General features: G+C 37.1%; 1 protein-coding gene across 1 annotated transcript in view; it reads left to right on the top strand.

The window, feature by feature from the left end:
• Window positions 1–19,585, top strand: part of NDFIP2 (Nedd4 family interacting protein 2) — a 45,358-nt gene that overhangs the window by 224 nt on the left and 25,549 nt on the right. The window contains exons 2-3 of the mRNA XM_026868041.1: window positions 3–92; window positions 18,014–18,170. Coding sequence (XP_026723842.1) covers window positions 3–92; window positions 18,014–18,170 — 247 coding nt within the window. The remainder of the gene's footprint in view (window positions 1–2; window positions 93–18,013; window positions 18,171–19,585) is intronic.

The following is a 19,585-nucleotide window of genomic DNA, read 5'->3' on the forward strand; positions in this document are numbered from 1 at the left end:
GTCCCCCGCCGGGGAGGGGGCGGCGGGCAGGGCCGCGGAGCGCAGTCGGAGGAGGACGGCGGTTGCCGCCTGCCGCGGAGCGGGGTGACGGGGTAGGGTTAGTTACTTCTGGTGAGGACGTGGCTGGGAGCAAAGCGGAGTTCCTGCTCTAAAACCTTGTTATTTTTAACAGCTCGTGGCTGTCTGTCACGAGGATAAAGTGAAATGCGCGTATGTGTGTTGTCATCTTTAAGCCAATGTGTGTATACACACACACGTGTACGTGGGCTTAATGAAGATTAGATGCAGGGGACTGTAAAATGCGGGAGACTGACCTTCAGAGTAAGACGCTGTGTGTGTGTTTGTGTGTGTGTACACGCGCATATCACACGCGGGCACGCTGGCTTACTAAAGAACAGTCCGCAGTGCTTTGCGGCTCATCGAGTCCAGTTTAAATGTCCGTTCTTTCTTTCCTGAACTTCCCATTATAGAAATAATCATTTAGGCTGCAAAAATTTTCCTCCTGCCCGAATTGCCTGTACTGCTTGTTTCTCACAGTCATTAATGTCAGTTATATTAATCTTGTAGTCATTAGCTTAATGTCATTTATACAAAATATATAAGCTTTTCTGATTGTCGGTTACAGAAATTACTGAGGTGCGGTCAGTCTCGTCAAAAGTTTTAATTTTATTCTTCGATTCTTTGTACTTCATGGCTTTGCTATGTATGTGAGGGTATACTATAGAAGTCTGAAATCTTTACTACTGTCTGTAATTCAAATTTTTACTACAATCTTCTAGGTAAATACTGGATTATTTATCTTAATGTTTGTGTTTTACATCTGGAGCAATGAAAACAATGTCCACAGAAGTAATCACATTTCTCTGATCACATTTCTGTGCCTATGTAGAACTAAATGCTGATACTTAGATTGTTCCTAGGTTATGATCTAAAAAGAACTAATAGGAAAACCTTTGTCATAGGTTTGGTAGTCTTACAGTGTGGGAAACTTTGTATGCTTTTGGACAGTTGTATACTGGGACTGTCATATAGCTGATGAACACACCCAGCATCCTGCGATTTCTCCGGAGTGACGTGTGCCTTTTGGATGCTGGTTGATCACCAAGTACTTTATGGGTCAGTGCTTTCTAGCATGCCGCTTCTCCCGCGCCACACTACCATAACTTGGAATCAGCAGAAGTCCTAAAGTCATTCCTCCTTCTTTGCAATGGAGAACGAAAATACCGGCAAACTGTTTTCTTAAGAACCTACAAACACTTCTTTTCCCTGAGGCCTTAAGTAACCTGGGTATGTTTTAAAAAGCCTTATAAGTATATGCTGTTAAACCTCAGACAAATATAAGAGAAATTTTAATTCCATTACTTAAAGGAACAGAAAAATAATGGTAAGATGGCACAAAGAAATAAATTTGCCTCTCTATTATTTTTGTTACATTCAATTAAGAATTTCCAGCGATGGTGCTGGTGCCAACTTTGCGTAAGTGCTCTCTCGTGCGGCCTTCCAAAAGGGCTAATTTTAATATTCAACAGCAGGAGTTGGCATACTCAGTTCCCTGTGGATATTAATCTTTGTGATCAATTTGTGCCACTGAATTTTGTTACGGATGTGTTTTCTGAAGCCTTCACAATTACAGCATGTTAAGGTCCATTGAATTTGTTGTAAGTCATAATTAAAGTTCTATCTTAACCTCTGATGTACTCTGGAATTTAAAATATGACCTTACTGATTAATGCTCCATGGCAGAGAGAATGTTGGTTTATCTTCTCTCTGTTTTATCTGACTGCTAGACATTGAGATTTTTGTCATGTTATTTACTTAGTGTTGGGTTAGAGAATGAAAGGAACAAGGCAATTGCAGATCTACTTAACTAGCACCTGATTATTCAAGCATGTGATCTTAAGTGTTATGATGTATTTGCTTACATAATGGCTGTGATAGGTAATAAGCAATAGATCATTGCAGATTTTATATGGTTGTGTCCTAATTTTTACAGACAAAATATAAAGGAAAACACGTTTTAACATGGCTAATACCACATTAGTTTTTTGAAAGTCCCACTCCTTAGCACTAAGCTTATGAAATCTGACCAGTTCTGCTATGCTTGCTGTCTTTTTTTTTTTTTTTTTTTTTTTTCATGAAAAAACAGATTTTTTTTCAATTGAACCCATTCTGCCTTTACTTCTAACTGATCTGTTTTGCTCTATTCGGGGCAAGTTCTCTTCTAAATAGAAAGAATTATAGGCATACATTATTATAGAAAGAATTACTGACTTGCATTTACGTTCCTGGCAGTGACAGTAGCACTTCAGCGAAGTTGAAAGAGCTGTTTCAATGCTGCCTCTTTTTATTTGTGGTTTCTTCAAATACGTTAAACAAAAATACTTTGAGAATGGCAGGCAATTTAGTTTCGAGCTTTAGAATGAGCCAGTTTTATGATGTCTTATGAAACAGAAAATGTCTGATCATAAACCTAACCCTCAGCTTCTCTTGTTTATCTCTGTCAGAAATAGCTTCGTTCTGCATCTTTCTTCAGTGAGTCTGTGTTTTATTTAAAAAGCAGTTTAAAAATCTTTAAACCGGGCAACAGTTTAAAAGCCAGTACTTGAAATTGCAGCAAAGTAATTGTTGTGAGCGAAGAGCAGGCAGTACATCAGCGTTACATAACTATCTGCCGTGGGCTTGTGTGATTTGTGTTGCTTTCTGCCCCTCCTTTTTTGTCCTTTCTTCATGGGGCAAAAAGATGACTAATTGATGGGTAAGAATTTGTCCTGCTTCCCTGCAGGAATATGACATCAGAAGTAAATTAGCCAACCTTTGTTGTCTTGCTTTACTTCCTTTTTTTTCCCTTAGTCACGTGCATGTTACAATCCTGTTGGTAAACGTGTCTTAAATTTTACATTCATTACAGATATAGTCCGTTCAGTTGTGGTGTTTCCTCATTGTTGTTTTTTTTCTTTTTCATTCCCTGTTCTGCTTGTTGTTGGATGAGGGGACTGAGCCATCAACTTCACGAAAATTATAATAAAAATTCTTCAGTGATCATTCATCTGATTCTTTTTACCTACTAGCTCTTTGTCATCTGACCTTAATTTGTGCATTGCTGTCTTCTCTGAAATGTCTGTTCCTAGTCCAGATTGTTTGCGGAAAAAGTGATTTGAATGATGCTTTGTGAATCCATACTGAAACAAAGAAAAACAAATGCAGCCGTTTTCTGCAGTGCATGATACTGGGTGAGCAGCTAAGTATTAAAGCTAGAGATTGCCTCTTTTTTTTTCTGTGCACTGTGATTTTCCAGATACTTGAGTCATGAGGGAAGACTTCACGTGCATATGAGTGGTTTAGGCACAGAAATCGCATTGAAGGGTGCAGGACTACATGCTGAACTGCTTAAGAATGATAATCAATTTGCTGCTCCCCCCTGTCTTTACATATTAAAGCTTTGTGTTGTCAATCTGGGGTCAGGTAGTCATCAGTCTTTGACTTAGAGAGTAGCAAGAGCTAGACAGGTAAGTGGTGAAATGAGTAGTTAGCAAACTGGGACAGATGGAGCCAAAAGCAGCAGTCCCCATGGATGTCAGTTTGTCTGTCACTGAACTTGCCGTGCCACTGTAGCACCTGTCTTTGGTGGGATTTGTAAGTGATGTGTGATGTGAGACTCTGAGACATCAGCCTGCTGTTGTACAGAACTATGCAGGAATAAGGAAATTGTGGTTTTTAAAAGGTATTTGAATCTTATATGAATGCAAGTTGTGTGTGTTTTTTAGAAACACGGTTAAGAGATGAAAATTGCTATTCTAAGCACTTTTTTCCAATCCATTTGCTTGCATAATGCTACGTGTTGTGACTAGTTTTAGTTAACCCACATGAGGGTTAATTTTCTGTATCTCTTAACTCCATTGTCATCGACTCTTTACTCTCACAATGTTACCTGGTTAAAAACATTAATCAAAGTCAAGTTGTCTTTGTAGGTCTCAACACGTGCAAGTCAACCTACACAGGAAATGTGCACAAAGAAAAAATCTCTTCCTCCTCCTTTTCTTTTTGTGGGACTAAGCCTAATAGTGGTTGACAAATAAAAACCCAAATATTGTTTATTCTACACCTTTGATATAAGACCCCTAGCTTATATCTAGCATACTTTCTATAGTATTAATTGTCTTTGGAGAACTCTTATGTAATTGGTGTTACTGAACAGACCGAGCTAGTGTATGTTAGGGAAATTCTCTTGCTTTCCACCAATCTGGTGGTGATGTCATAACTGAAAGATAAAATACTGAATCTAGGGGACTGTTTATAATACTGAAAAATACTGAATGAAGATGTGTTAAGTGATAAGCATTACTGTTGCTTGCTTGTGGCGGTTGCGCTGTTTTCAGTGATACAAACCTCTTAATCATTAAAGATATAATTTTTCAGTGCACTGGCTTTTTACATGTCAAACACCTAGCATAGACTGTTAATAGCTTAGAAGGGCAAATGAGAATTGTCTGAAATTAGGTAAATGACACTTTCAAACAATGGGCTGTCCTTGCATCTTAATTTTTTTTTTTAAATTTAATAATAATAATTTTTAAATTTGGGTTTATTTCTGTAACATTTTTACCTGTGACTAATGTGTCTATTAAACATAGTGGATTTCTCTTGAAAGAATAGCTTTAATATTTTTATAAATGCTTTGCCCTATTTTTATGAAGAATCTTGCCACAAATGAAGAAGAAAAATTATAAATGTTTAGGTATGTTTGCAGATACAATACTGATGCAGCTTAAAAAGTAATATATTTTACATTTTCTTCACTTCTTAAGTTTCTAAATACTGTCATGTTTTACATGAACAAGTGAATAAACCTCAGATCTCTTATGTTTCTCCTAAGTCAAGATGATGAGTTACTGGACAGGTACAGTCTTTTCTGTCTATTCCTTTATGTAAATTTAAGGGGAGGTGGTTTAACTTTGTGTATTGCCATCACTTCTGGTTTTTGTATCTCTTTTGGAGGGCCACAAATACACCACCCAGCTCTGCAATTGATTCACATGAAGAAATGCTGGTTCACTGGTACAGCAGGAGTGACAGTGGTTACAATGGCTTTCTGGTTCTTTATGTGGGCACAGGTTGTGGCATGTGGGCATTTTTTTTTCTTCTTGACATGGGCATAAGGTAGTTTGCACACAGATTGGTTTAGTTGTATAGGGCACCAGTTTTACTGTACTGAACAAAATAAAATGAGTATTAAAAACTAGCAAAAACAACCTGGGTTGCTCCACTTGGGTTTTTCTCCAAGGGTCTTGTCAGACTAAAATTTAAGGTTGAGTCTGCATGAGAGTAGTGCGGGAGGAGAGAGTAGGAACAAGACTGTCCTTTCTGGTGCCAGCAAGCTGTTGGCATGGCTGAGCCTATCTTGTGAAACTCCCGGGAGTTTTAGGTCTCTGAAAGATGCACAAAACCAAAAGAAAGATGTACCTGATCTTTGCAGTGACACTAAGTCATGTAATGTAAAAGGACAGCTTCAGGCTGTGGCATGCATACATGCCACATCTAGTAAGTCTTCTATTAAAAAAGGCAGATGTTCAGTTAGAGGAATAACATGCATTCAAATAGCAGGGTTCTCGTCAGAAGTCAGGTGATATGGGCAAGTTAGATGTTCTTTTCATGCTACTTTAAAAAAGAGAAACTCAAAGCATTCTTTCAGCTTGTTCATATCTGAAAAATTTGGTAGGAACCACACCAGGATGATATCAGAATTCAAGCGATACATTCATACAAAATATTAGTAACAGTCTTCTAGATGGGGAAAATTAGGTGCTTCTGACAAATGGCTAATGCTACGCTTATTTTGAAACTTTCTTCCTAGTGACAGTGTTGACAAAACAAGGAGGATGTGGCAACTGGTAATGTCATCACACCTAGCTTTGTCAGACCTCAGTGTTCAGTTTACAGTCATAGATTTGAATGTTGCGTTCAGTTTCATAGCTTCAAGCTTCCTTCTAGATTTCATGTGTGTCAGCTACTTTGGAAAGCGGAAGGAACAAATGGATGTATACCAGTACACCCACATTAGACCAGCCATTTTGAAAGGGAGAGGAAAAGTAATCCTAAGAGATTATGAGTAGAAAAAAGAAAGCAAAAACTGGCAACTTGTTAGGTTGGAGAGGCACTACCAACTCTTCCTACTGAAACTGAGCTATTGCACAGCCAAGACTGTGGGGTTGAGCTGCCTCAGGCTTAGGTCTCCCACTTCTTGGACAAGTAGTGTCACAGCTAGCTGATTTTAGTCAAATGGGCACCCACTTTGCCAGCTGTGTTTTTAATGAAAATGACTAATGACTTCTGTTTTGTGCTGAAGTCATTTCAGACTTGTACAGCCAGGGCTCACAGCACGTGTCAGGATGTGGATGCCTTACAGCTTTGAGATTTACAGTGAAAGTGGAAAATATATTTCCATGTTAACATTTAACTGTTAATTCCACTTAAGCATTGTTTCCATTATCATAGGCTAATATTAGCTGAAAACTGATATAGTTGAACTTACTCTTAAATTACTCTGTAGCCAAAATATTAGATATTGAGTCACCCCCTAATCCCACTCCTGGCCTTGCCTCTTCCAACTGTGTTTGGACTGGACAGAATGATTTAAAAAAAACAAGCTTCCAAACTGAGGGGTGTAGACACAACAAAATCGGGTCAATAACTTGTATGTTACTTTATTTCTCTTTGTAATCCCATTTTTCTTTTTTCTGAGTTACCCTTCAAGGTGCTTGGCAGAGATTTGTCATCCTCCTTGTAAAACTTGGCTTTCCAGTGAAAACGTAAGAAAAATTTTGGTCTCCAACTATTGAATGGTAACTTAATGTATTTGCAAACATAGTTTGTCCATTTTAACTTTGCAAAAAGTAAAATATTGTTCAGTAATCCTATTAATGTTGACTGAAAATTGTTGTAGGAGAGGTCAGAGTCATGTCCTTAGTAAAGATGTATATGTGGTTTGAATTATTGAACATGTGTTTGCTTTTCTCTGATTAATCTGAAAAGGTTATGTAGAGCAGCCTTAAGGAGAGGTTACTGACCTTGTTAGTTATCTCTGCAGAAAATGAGGTGGTTTGAAAGATTTCTCTTTTTTTTGTAAAGTAACACAAGTTCATATTTAAGAATTGCTTTGGTAATGGTTAATGTAGTTAACAGGCGTCATCTTTGAGGAGTGAGTGATCCTTTTGGTGAAGTATAAGATTATGGAGATCAGAGTCCTGGGTGATACTGAGACCAGTTGTCCATTTTGATAATGGTACTTTGAATCATCACATTTTGGAATTTAAGTGAAACAGTACTTAAAGTATTTTTAAGGAATGCACTCAAGCATTGAGACTTAATTGAAATTACAGAGTTGTCATAAAATTGATTTTCATCATATGTATAGAATAAATGATTAGGAAAAAGATAAGCTGTTTACTCTTAAAAACCTGTTCCCAGTTCTTGAATGAGAGTGCATAATTTGAACAAATGAGCAGGCCACTAAAGCCCTGCAGTGCTGGACCACAGCTGATGATGAGTGCTGCAGCCTGTGTTCCTTTCTCCTGTATGTCAATGTCTGCTTCTCTTTCTTTTTTTTTTTTTTTTTAAATACTCCCTATGGTTTAGAGGTGGTACTAGTTTGATCATCTGCTATCTTGTGAAGGGCTGAGCTTCCTGGACTGCTGCTTTTTAAAATTGTTTTGGTTTTGTTTAGCTGCCTTATAATCAAACAGCCTGCTGGAAAGTACTTGCTTCCAGATGTGTGCATCATCTGTCTAGCAATTGAGAGGTCCAGAGAATTGTCCTTTGGGCCACATATTTTGTAGGTTTTCTTTAAAATGCTTGGTCAGCACTCTGTAACTTAACAGTAGGGTTGAAAAAACTTGACACTATCTGTTGAGACATAAACATGCGTTCTTTAAAGAAAGGGCCTTTAATGTTCATTGCTGATGTGAGTTGTGTTTGTCATTGGTACTAAACTTTATTAAATCTGAGTCCCATAGTGGATGGAAGAGAAAGATGACCGCAAATCAAAATGAGAATCTTTACAGTAGAGCCTGTTCTTCTGCATGCAATGCAAAATAAGTGTGTTCAGCTGGTGGTGTGTGTATTGTGGGTTTTTTTTAAGCTGTTGAAATTTCTGTCTGTATTATCTCTGTAAATTGAGGAGCTTGAGTACTCAAAGTACTCAATTTCCAGTTACTAAGAAAATTAGTTATACTGAAAAAGTCAGGCACAATCGACCTGCTAATAAGAATAGAGTGTTTGCTCTTACTGGTTAATAATATCCTCTGATTTATATTTCATTTAATTAATGATTTCATTTTGGTCTACTCTATACTGTCAAGTAACTGTTATTCTCTACTGTCAAAACTGTTGTGCTTGACTAGCTTTATTCAAGTACACAAGCTATAAAACCTCTGTGTTGTCAATCAAGTTGAAGGTTTTTTTTTCTAGAGTTTTCCTGCAGAATTTTCAAGGACACTTACATGTGATATAGGAGACACAAACTGAGGCCTTTTTTTTGTACTTCTCAGGACTTAAAGTGAAGCTGTGTGCAGCTTCTGCATTTCAGTTTCCATGATACTTCTTCAGGAACAAACTCCTTTTTCTTTATACCGCCTCTTGTAAAATGAATTTGCCATTTGTGGCATCCTCCTGCATTATCTTCATTAGGAAGCTTTGTGTGCGAGTCTTCGTAATGTAGTTGGGCCTTTAAGCGAAACAGGCATAGATAGTTAGAGAAATATATAGCTGTTTCAGTCAACATGGAGTTTTTCGGACTAAATTTTTCACACTAAAATGGAGGCCGGAACTAACTGTTGAATATCGAGTTTGGTCTTGGTGACAGTCCTGTCCATTTCCTAATTTTACAGGCTCTCCTGTTCCCTGTACTTTTACAGTTTACGTGTTTTGTATGTTCTGTGTGACTTTAGAGTGACCGGGATCTACTTTCTGTACTGATTCTGTAAAGCTGCTGGTAGGTGAAGATATGACCTTTTGACTTGCAGTTCTTGGAGCTGCCACTGATGGTTTGCTGAAGCTGTTGGTTAGTAGCAGCTGCCAACAAATCCTGTTGAAACTTTGTCCATCATCAGGAAAATAGTGAGAATGAACAGGAAGCATCATTGTATGAAACCTGGGGACAGCTCCCATGTTGGGTACTATACACAGTTTTGGTCTCTCACAAGAGGAGCCTAGAGGAGCTACAAAAGGTAAAGGGAAGCAGACTTTTTTTTTTAAAGTGGCATCTGAAATGGGTGGTGGGATTTGGAAGCTATCAGTACTTACAAAGTCACCAAGGCGCAGTGGATAAAGCAGTTGTGGAGCTGTTACTCACCAAACTGTGCAATGTTAAAACTGGAGAGCGCTCAGTGAAGTTTCATTTAAATCATGGAAAAGAAACTACACAAGGAGAAGTGAACATCAGTAGTTTGTTAATACACAAGATCATTGAGGCAGATAGTACTAGCAGATATAGGAACACAAATTCACACACATCAGATCCATAAGAGATGCAAATGGAATACACAGATGTACACTTTACCAGCCATAATACAGCAGTTGTGAATGTTGGTGGAGTCTTGAGGAAAATGGATGGCAAATAAGTGACTAAGGCTTGTGTGCTGTCCACGATCTTCTGATGATTGTGTTGGAGATAGAACACCTCCTTTGCTGGTCTCAGGTACATACTTTTGTTTTATTAATGGGTCTCTTAACTAGAAAGCATTCATGGCAGAGACCCTCATTTTGCACTTTGTTTACAGAATTTAAACTGGTTCCTCAAGCAGTTCCTGAGTTACCATTGACAAATAGAAGGCTACATGGTAATCTTTAGTAACTTCTAAATTCTAGAGTAGATCAGAGTTGCAATATCTCATTAAGTACAAGCTTTGGAGTAAGCTTTTACCAACTTTTTTTTTGTAGAAATATTGGTTTTATCCTTGTGCATGAACATTTGAAAAATGTTGGTCCCAGCCACAGTCTTTATTAGTATTAGAGACATCAGGTTTTTGTTGACAAATTTAATGATTAATTTCTGTAATGATGCAATAGGAAAAACTCTTGGAAACTATGCCCAATTTAAAATTTTATAAAAAATATGAAGCATATATCTGTTTGGATCATACCAGAATTCCAGTACTCAGAATTATTTCTGAATAATTCTTTATAAGAGAATAAACCTGAAAAAATAAGTGGAGAGAATGGATATACTTTAAAGGATAGCACTACACTTCTGGTAGCATTATTTCAGAATATTTACTTTTCTAAAAGAACTCTTCTAAGAGTTCTCATATTGACACATGGTATGTTACTGTCCTTTACTAATAGCTCTACTTTTGCTGTTAATGTGGGGGATGGGAAAGAATAGGTGTCTTAGAAGCCATAGGGAATTAATGTATATGTGTATGTTGTGTTCTTAAATGTATAATTAAGTACTTAAATCTGGATTATCCACAAAAAAATGAAAGAGCAAATAAAATGTTATATGTAAAGTAGCTTTTGGGATGGAGACTTACATATCTATCTATATCTATTCACGCACACACATTACATATATATATATATATATATATATATAAAAATAAAATTTTTTTTTTTTCCCTTCACAAAATCCTGATCACCATTGTTGTGGGATTTGATTGTTATGTTTGTTTTTTTTTTTTTTTTTTTTTCTGACATTCTTATAAACTTATTTTTTTAAAAAACTTGCAAAATTCAGTATCTTAAAGATTCCAAGTTAAACAACTAAAATGATCTATCACTTAAAGTGGTTTACATTCACATCACTTCACTTGCTGTGGATCCCTTTATTTTTATATGAGGAGTCTCACTTTGGCAGAAAAGCCATTCTGTTGCAATGTGTCTTTTCAACAACATTCAGTGTAAGTCTCTTTGGATTCTAGAAATTTGCCTCCAGAGGTGGTGGGTTTCCATGGTACCTGATCCTTATTTAGTAGACACTCTTGGTATTTCTACACAGCTGTGGAATGGCAGCAATGGATTTATGTTCTGCTTTCCTGCTTCTAGTGCAGATATTATACCTTTGACCTTCTAACATACTGGCTACTGTTGAAAACTTTCTGCAGAGGTGTATCAAGAAAAAAAACCCAAACCACTGTCATGAAGGGCTATTGTTAGATCTGGGTATGTGATAGCTGATGCTTGCCAAGTGATGGCATGGTGGGGAAAAAAATGGTGTGGATCTATTCTGTGCAGTTGGGAATTCTGATCAAATTTGATCACTTAAGTATATAAAAGCAAAAAGTATCTGAAAGTTGCTGGACTTTCGTGTTTTATTGGAGTGTACTGAAGTACCTTACAAACTTACTTGCTTAGTACTGTAGTAGAGTGTTAATATGAGGGCTCCACCATGTCTAGAGGATAATGTTTCTCTGGAGTGTTGTGGCTGTAGCCTGGGCTGTGTTTCAGGAGAGGGGGGCATTTGGTGCTGAACTGCAAATAGCTGCCTGCCTACTAGCTGGTCTGCACAGGTTTGTGTTAGGTTGGTGTTACAACAGGAATTTGAAGAAAAAGGAGTGATCTTGTAAACTACCTTATTGGTAGAGGATAAAAACTAATACCGAGGAGAAAGCTAGTGTTAAAACATGATGTGGTGGTTTGTTTCCTTTTTCCTCAGGAATACTTGTATTTTACAAAATTGTGAAATATTTCATAGGCCTTTGTGGATATGTATTTTTCCTGATAAACAAGAAAATTAAAACATTTATTTTGCAAACGGATTTATTTATCTCTTCCACTCTTGTTGTTCTTATCTAATTGTAATATGGATTATTGGTTTTAGTTTTGATAGTTCAGTGGTTACCAGTGGCCTAAATTAGGGCTGATTGATTTTTAGCACTTGAATGGTGTTTATGGGTTAATGGTATAGGTTTTATGTTTGTTTGTTTTGTTTTTTTAAAACAAAAAAGTAATAGTAGACAGAGTGAGCTGTTGAGACTATTATGTGTCATTCAGAAACAACAGAGATGGGTAAACAGAGGTCAAAGCTGTCTCTAACATTTAAGTATTTTTAGAACAAGTTCAGAATTAAATTTTATTACAAGATTTCCTTTTGTTTTTTTTCTCTTGAAAATCCCAAGATTAATATTTTGCTATTTGTAGATGAATAAACCTATTTTTAGACTGCTGGAGCTGGTAAACCAGAAAATGTGGTTACAAAACAAGTGAAATTATTTTTACGTAGGTAAATTCTACTTTCAAGTCTCAATCTCAAGCCTCATTTGTAGGGAACAGTTCAGTACAGATTTACAAACTGCTATGAGTAGGCAGGTGTAAAAGGCATTTTGAATTTTTCAGCAAATGAAAATATCAGGTGTAACACAGAGCTGAGAAGCTTCCTGAAAGCTTAATGAAGATAACAGTTTTGTTTTTAACCTACTGTTGGTTACAGTTCTCATATTTACTACAGTAGAATTTCAATGGAATAAATACCTGTGTAGCAGTATGGAAGGTGTCATGAATCTAATGTAGAAATGTTGGAATACTTTTTGTGCACTGCACTAGCAATCTTGAGATGAGTTTTTCATGCCTTTCCCTCCAGCACTAGAAGCTGCAGTAAGTGGATATTTTTGGCTGACCTTTATTCATAGACTGAAAAACTGACTGTAGAAGACCTGAGTGTTAACTTCAACAAAGTGAAGATGATGAACCTCTGTTGCTAAGTGTTGCTTTTTGTGGAGGGTGGAGGAAGTGTACCAACTCACTGGTTTTCTTATAGAGATGGAACTTGCATGCTCTCGTTAGTTTTCTCCACACTTAAAGCAGAATATTAGGTCCAGCATTATGGACTTTCTATGTATTGTATTTGTTTGAATGCAGTTTGAAAGAACCCATGAACTGGTTGGTGTGAGGTCAAAACTGGAGAAGCTTCTCAAGAAATGTAAAATCATTGGAAAGGCTAGGAAGGAGGACACTTTGAAAGTGCTCCTAATTTACAGCTGCTAGTGAGAATGGTATGAAGCTCCATGGTGCCCTAGGCAGAACCGTCACTACTAAAACACAAAATCTTACCTAAAAGTTAAGCTTTGTCAAGATGAGCTGGTAATAAAGTTATAAAAGGAAAGAGGAAAAGAAAGCTGACTAGTTGTCTGTGGTTTTTTTTGGTTTTGATTTGTTTCGTTTTTTTTCTCCCTGCATTGGCAGTATCCTATGCATAATTTTATGCTGCACTAAAAACCACCATATAAATAGCATGAAAATAGTGTATGTTTATAAAGGAAGTTTTTTAAAATGCTCAGAGTGTTCTGTTGGAGTTAATTATATTGCAATAATTTTATAATGCACTGATTTCTGTAAATCATATTTTGGATGGGAAAATAGGAAAACAGCAGCCTTTGAAATGTGCATAAAATCAGGTAACAGAAATAATGTGCTCTGTGTATTACACCATGAATATGACTAGAACTAGTGTGGGCTGTTTCAGTATACATTTATCAGAAAATATTGTTCTAGTCTTTTGTATGTATGCTACAGGTGATGTAAGACATTTTATTACATACTTCTCCCGTGATTTTTTTTTAATTAGAATATTTTAATAACTTGCCTGTATTGCCACTCTTGCACTATCAGTCAGTTCATCACAAATGAAGCAAACTGTTTATCCAGACAAGCAAACTTCTGTAGGTCAGACAAAATTCCTATTTTCAGGTAAATGAAAAGTATTAAGTAAAGAATGAGATAGATGTTCCTCCTAATTTTTTTATTTTGAAAAGCCAAAAGAGTAAATGCATGCACATCAGTCCCCTCAGTGAAGGCTTCTGTACTAAACACTTTCTTGCTGTTCATGTTCTTTGTAGGGGATCAGCTGATTTCAGGCATTGCATCTGATGAATTTGAAAATAATTATACAAGCTAACAGATTTAAGGAAATAAATTGCAGGAGCAGATGCAGCACTTACAAAGGTAGCTGCAATTTCCACAGTATTTAGGTGCTTAAAGGTCTGACATTGATTTTAACTTCTGAAATGAAATAGTGAATTGTTTTAGAGAGCTTCTCTGGGAAAGAAACTGAAGATAGTATAGGGTAGAAATCATATGAAGGGAACAAATACTTTTTTTCCTGTACTATATGCTCTTTAGTAGCTGGCGTGAGATTTTTTTAGTCATTGGTGTCAGATGAGCTGTTGCTCCTCGATTGAACATTGAATTTTAAATTTCCTAACACAGATCTTGAGAATATGAGCATCATGACTTTTGAGCCTGTAATGTACTGTAGTTTGAGGGCTGTGAAAGCAGGAATTGAAATATCTGTATAAACAGTTTAAGCATAATATGTCTAATAACAAAGTATTCCCCTTTTTTTAATTGTAAACCTCCATATAGCCAACCAGATACCCTGTGTACAGACTAAGATGTGAAGGAAAAAAAAAGTTTTTTGTGTCCTGCTTTTAAAATGTGAGGGTGAGGGGCAGGTAAAGGTGCTAATTTACAGCTGACTGTACCGTAATAGGTCTTGGCAATTGTTTTGACCATAATCTTGGCAAAAGCAGTTCACTGGGGGCTTGGGAAGGGGGACTGGGATGGTGAACTGGGAGTTGTCCTTAATCCTTTAATTTAAAAAGTAGGCAAAATAATCTTACTATTGGGGAAAAAAAATCTTAGATACAATATCTATACTTCTAATATTAAATTCTGTTTCAGGTAATACTTAAGTACATAGCATAAGTAATGCCTTGAAACAGACATTTTCTGTTCCCTCCTGAGTGTTTTTAGCTTGGTTTCTATGGCAATCAAACCTATGCAGAGTGTCAGGCCTCTTCTTCCCCTGTCTCCAAAAATAATTTCTAAATTTACCAGCTAGTATGTGCCAAAATTAAACGGGAAGGGGGAGTCTCAAAGGTAGTCAGATTCCTGCTGATTTCAAGCAAACTGGTGGCTCCACAGAGAAGAATCGGTGCCCTGTGAAAACAAGGCAGAGTTGCTACAAGTCAAAATGATATATCTACTGCTGTCTGCCCTACTGGCATGGGCAGCATATCCAGTTTGCTGGGTCAAGTTCTGCTGCAATAGTGGGGTTTTATTGTTTTGTTTTGGCTTTTACACTAGTAGAGTCCCCTGAGAGGAGCTGAAGTTACTGCCTTGAGGAGAGGCTGGGAGACAGAACACTTGAATAGGAACAAAAGCTCATTTCTTTTCATGAAACAACTTGTGTTTATTATTCTAGATGTAAACACTCAAGCTGCTTAATCCACATCTTGTGTTTTTTATGATGGAGTATTCTGTAAGGTGTCTGTTTTAGGATTTTTCTTTAAGTTGCTGCATTAGGATAATCTTGATGCCTTTCAGAATTTCAGAAAGGTCTGTATAGTAGAAGATAGGATAAACAGAAGTGCTTGGTCTCTGAGTATGAGCCGTACAAAATAAAGGCCTTTTGAATGCACTAAATGGCATAACACCACTGTCTTGTATGGAGCCCTTAGGATGGAATTATTCTGTTTTCTAATTGCAGTTGCTATAACAATTGAATGACTTGTTAACTTGGACTTTGAAGGCAAGAAGTCTCATGTGCCTGTTCTCTCATCCTTATGTTACCACCATCATTTGTAACTGTTACTAAATTACAGATAATTTGGAGAAAAGTAACTTTTAAGAAAGCATGTAGAAGACACAGAACCAATTTCCTTGGTAATGGCAGAGTGGGTTTTGAGCAGTAACACGCTCTCTAACCAATGAGCTGCTGTGGATCTCTTTGTGTCTTCAGGACAGTGACTGCACATACTCTGGCTTGGTAGGGGAGAAAAGTTGCAGTGACTGAAGTGGAGGGTGAAAGGACAGGAGGAATGTAGGTAACAGACAGAAATTCATTAACTAGACGTCACATCTTCTCCTGCTCATAGACCACATTGTTGTGGTGCGGTAGTCAGAACCACACACACATCCCAAATGAGGGTGGATGTACCAGCCATTAGTGTAAAAGCATGCCAGTAATGTTCTGTTACTTGTCTCATTGGTAGTCAAATGACAGTTTTATTTTAAAATGGTTTTATCTGTATCCATTGCAATACTAGATTTTTCTTGTGAATGATTGTACTTAATTTAGAACTGTAACATTTGTAGCTCTTGGGCTGTTTTTCTGACCTGCTCAACCTTTTTAGAGTGTTTTTTCTTCTCACTTGCTTTCTGTATCCCTAAATATATTAGGTTATTGTGAAGTGGTGGTGTTTTCTTTGGGCTTAACTGCTCTAAATAGCTATACATATTTCTCAGGTTACTACTTCCTCTGGATCACTGATTAGCCATTAAATGACCTGATTGCTCAATACCCAAAACCGTCAATAGCCTCTATCAGTTCCATTGAAGGTGACTTCTTCATAGTAGATGCTTGTGTGTGCACTGTGGCCTCTGTGTGTATATATATATATACACATGCTCACATATGTGTGTGATTATATATGTAGTGTGTAGGTAAACCCTTTAAGCTATAGTTCTTTGATTACAGTATTGAGAGGGACTCTTGGAAAATGCTTCATCAAGGAACTTCACTTTTCCTAATTTGACACGTTTTAAAGAGTATAGTATGATAGAAGCCATATGAAAACTGCACAAATTTGTTGTGCTGCGCTAGCTTCTGTTGAAGAATTTTCTGTTTTCCGTTGAACTGTCTTTCCAATTTACCTGCCTACTGTTGAAATGTCTTCCATGCTTGTAATTCCTGGTGTTATCCTTAGTTTTTCATTAACCTGCAGAACTTGAACATGAGTCAGCAGTGTGCCCTTTCCACAAAGAAGGCTAGTGGTATCTCTGCACCAGGCAAAGCATTGCCATTAGGTTGAGGGACGTGACCCTTCCCTTCTGCTCAGCACTGGTGAGGCCTCCGTGCTGTCCCCAGGTCTGGGCTCCTTAGTGTGGGAGAGACATGAATATACTGAAGAGACTCCAATGAAAGGCCACTAAGATGATGAAGGACCTGAAGCATCTCTTGTGAGGACAGGCTGGGAGACCTGGGACTGTTCAGCCTGGAGCATAGAAGGCTCAGGGGGGAATCTCATCAGTGTCTGTAAATACCTGCAGGGAGGGTGCAAAGAGGACGACACCAGGCTCTTTCCAGGGGGGCCCAGTGAGGACCAGAGGCACTGGGCACAAACTGAAACACAGGAGCTTCCCTCTGAACATCAGGAAATACTTTTTTTTTTTTTTTTTTGGGGGGTGGTGTGTGGTTTTCCCTCTGGTTTTCCCTCTGGTTTTCCCTCTGGTTTTCCCTCTGGTTTTCCCTCTGGTTTTCCCTCTGGTTTTCCCTCTGGTTTTCCCTCATATCCTCTCTAAGAAAAGATCCTAGTTGGAGGATCCTAATTCCACACTTCTAGTTGACATTCTTGCTTATCCAGTTTCTATTTCTGTATATGCTTAACTGGACATGTCATTTTAAAACAGCAATTAAAAACAAACAAACAAACAAACAAACAAACAAGCTAACTAGCAACTATTAAGTTTTATAGGGTACGGAATCTTTCCAGACTGTAAAGAAAAGCAGAATGTTTTGAAAAGTCTTAGAATTTGCATGGAGAAGCTCTCTGACAAGATGCAAGAGTATAAAAATCACAGTTACTGAGTAAAAATGTCTTATTTTTTAATTTCTTTTAGATTAATATAATAATTGCTCATCTGTTATATTTTTAAATGTGTTAATAGATTTTATGAATATATTTAAGAAAAAAAAGTGATAATGTTAAAATAGAAAGTATTTTGTAGTCAGCATTTTCCCATGTAGTAAACACTACAAACCTCAGGTTTTATAAGAGTCTGTGAACACCACTAATGAGAAGAAATCCATTTCTGGGGGAAAAAGAAAAGGCAGTTAAGATTGTCTTCAGCTGTTTGTTTAAACGGATTTAACTGGACTCCTTGGTCACATGCTGTTTTGTAGATAATTTTTGTTTTGCTGAAGAGTAATATTCTCTCTTTCTGAAGATGGTTCTGCAAGTACTAGGTTGTCATGGAAAGTATTCCTTGAATGTGTCTGAATTTTGTGTGTTTTTCTTCTAAGCTTCACAATGAGGATGACCCTCCAGAGCCTTCATCAGCTGAGCAGCCTTCCACGTCTACAGAGACTACGCAGGCTCCTCAGACAGCTGCTTTATCTGAAGCAGATACTTCCCCTCCACCTTACTGTAGCATAGCTGTAGAAGCAGCTGCAACCTCAGGTATTTTTCTTACATAGCAGCTTGTTAGGGAGGAGTGTGTGTGTGAATCAGCACTTGGTTCAAAGTGTTATGATGATGTGGTATGTTGATTTTTTTTCTATGTGCACAATTGCAGTAAAAAGCTATGCTTTTGTCCACAGCCCTTTGTCTGGTTTGTTCAGAAGAAGCACGCCTCTAAATTATGCTGATTGTTCCAAATTATTAGACTAAATAAAAGCTCATTAATTAGTGTAATAGATTTTATTTAAGTCCGCATGTAGTTTAGTTCCACGTCTAATCTGCATCTTTGAGTACTGCTCCATTATTAGATGTCTCTAGCAATTTTCATTGCCTCTTGATTTTAAAAAAAAAAAACAACGAAAAAACCCCCAACAAAACACCACAAGAAACAAAGCACTGATTTGTCAAAACTCAAGCTTTTTAAGTGTATGACACTGTTTGGTGAAAATATTGCCATGAAAAGATTCATTTTGCTTTAAAGACTATTGATAAAACCTCTTGTGGAAAATTAGTAACATGGATCTCTTTCTCTATTTCTTCACTACTCACTTTCTTATGAGGTTGTGACTTTTCCTTGGGGTATGGGAGACTTAACCGCAGGCAACTTCAAAGTCCTTGTTTAAGCAAAGTTTCTTGGATTTGAGTCTCCCATGTGCCAAATAAATATTTTAGATGTAACCTCCAACCTAATTTTTTATGTTGATTAAAGGAGCAATTTCCTGTCCCTGTTCTTTGACACAGTGTTTGCAAGCATAATACATAGCTATGCAGAATTATCCCTATATATAACATCTTTGTGTTGGTATGCTGACAAATCTTTTTGCCATGTGACCTGTGATGACAAATCTTTACCATGTAAGCCATCTTGTTACACATTACTGCTGGCTGTAGGAGGAAGCTCAGGGTGTATTTTAAATACTTTTTATTCATTTTGTTAATAGTTCTATTCTATATGATGATGTTTTACTATTCTGATGTATAAGAATGGAGTCAGGTCCATTTTGATAGAAGGAACATTTTATAAGAATGTGATGAAATTGAAACTGATTTTCACGGAACAACTGGCGTTAGCAACAAGGCCATGCTAATGAAAATAAAGCGTGATTATTACTGGACTTAAGTAACTAATTGGAGTTGATAATTAATTTTTTTTAAAGATATTTCTGTGCATGTCTTTTGTATGACATGATAAAAAGTTTTTGGCTGAAATGCCTTGGTATGTAACTCAGAAAATTATTTTTTGTTCATAAATTTGTTGGCTCCTTGAAGCATCTAGGTTAAGGTTTCTGCCTTGAGTAGCAACTAAAGCACCATCAAGCTGTTCACTATTTTATTTTGTAAAAATAAAGGGTTTTTTTTAAAAACTGGTAAGAACTTGAAATACAAATATCATCAATTTCAGTCTCTGTTGGGGG

Source organism: Athene cunicularia (assembly GCF_003259725.1).
Source record: "Athene cunicularia isolate RWA chromosome 1 unlocalized genomic scaffold, athCun1 chr1_part1, whole genome shotgun sequence".
Taxonomy (NCBI): Eukaryota; Metazoa; Chordata; class Aves; order Strigiformes; family Strigidae; genus Athene; species Athene cunicularia.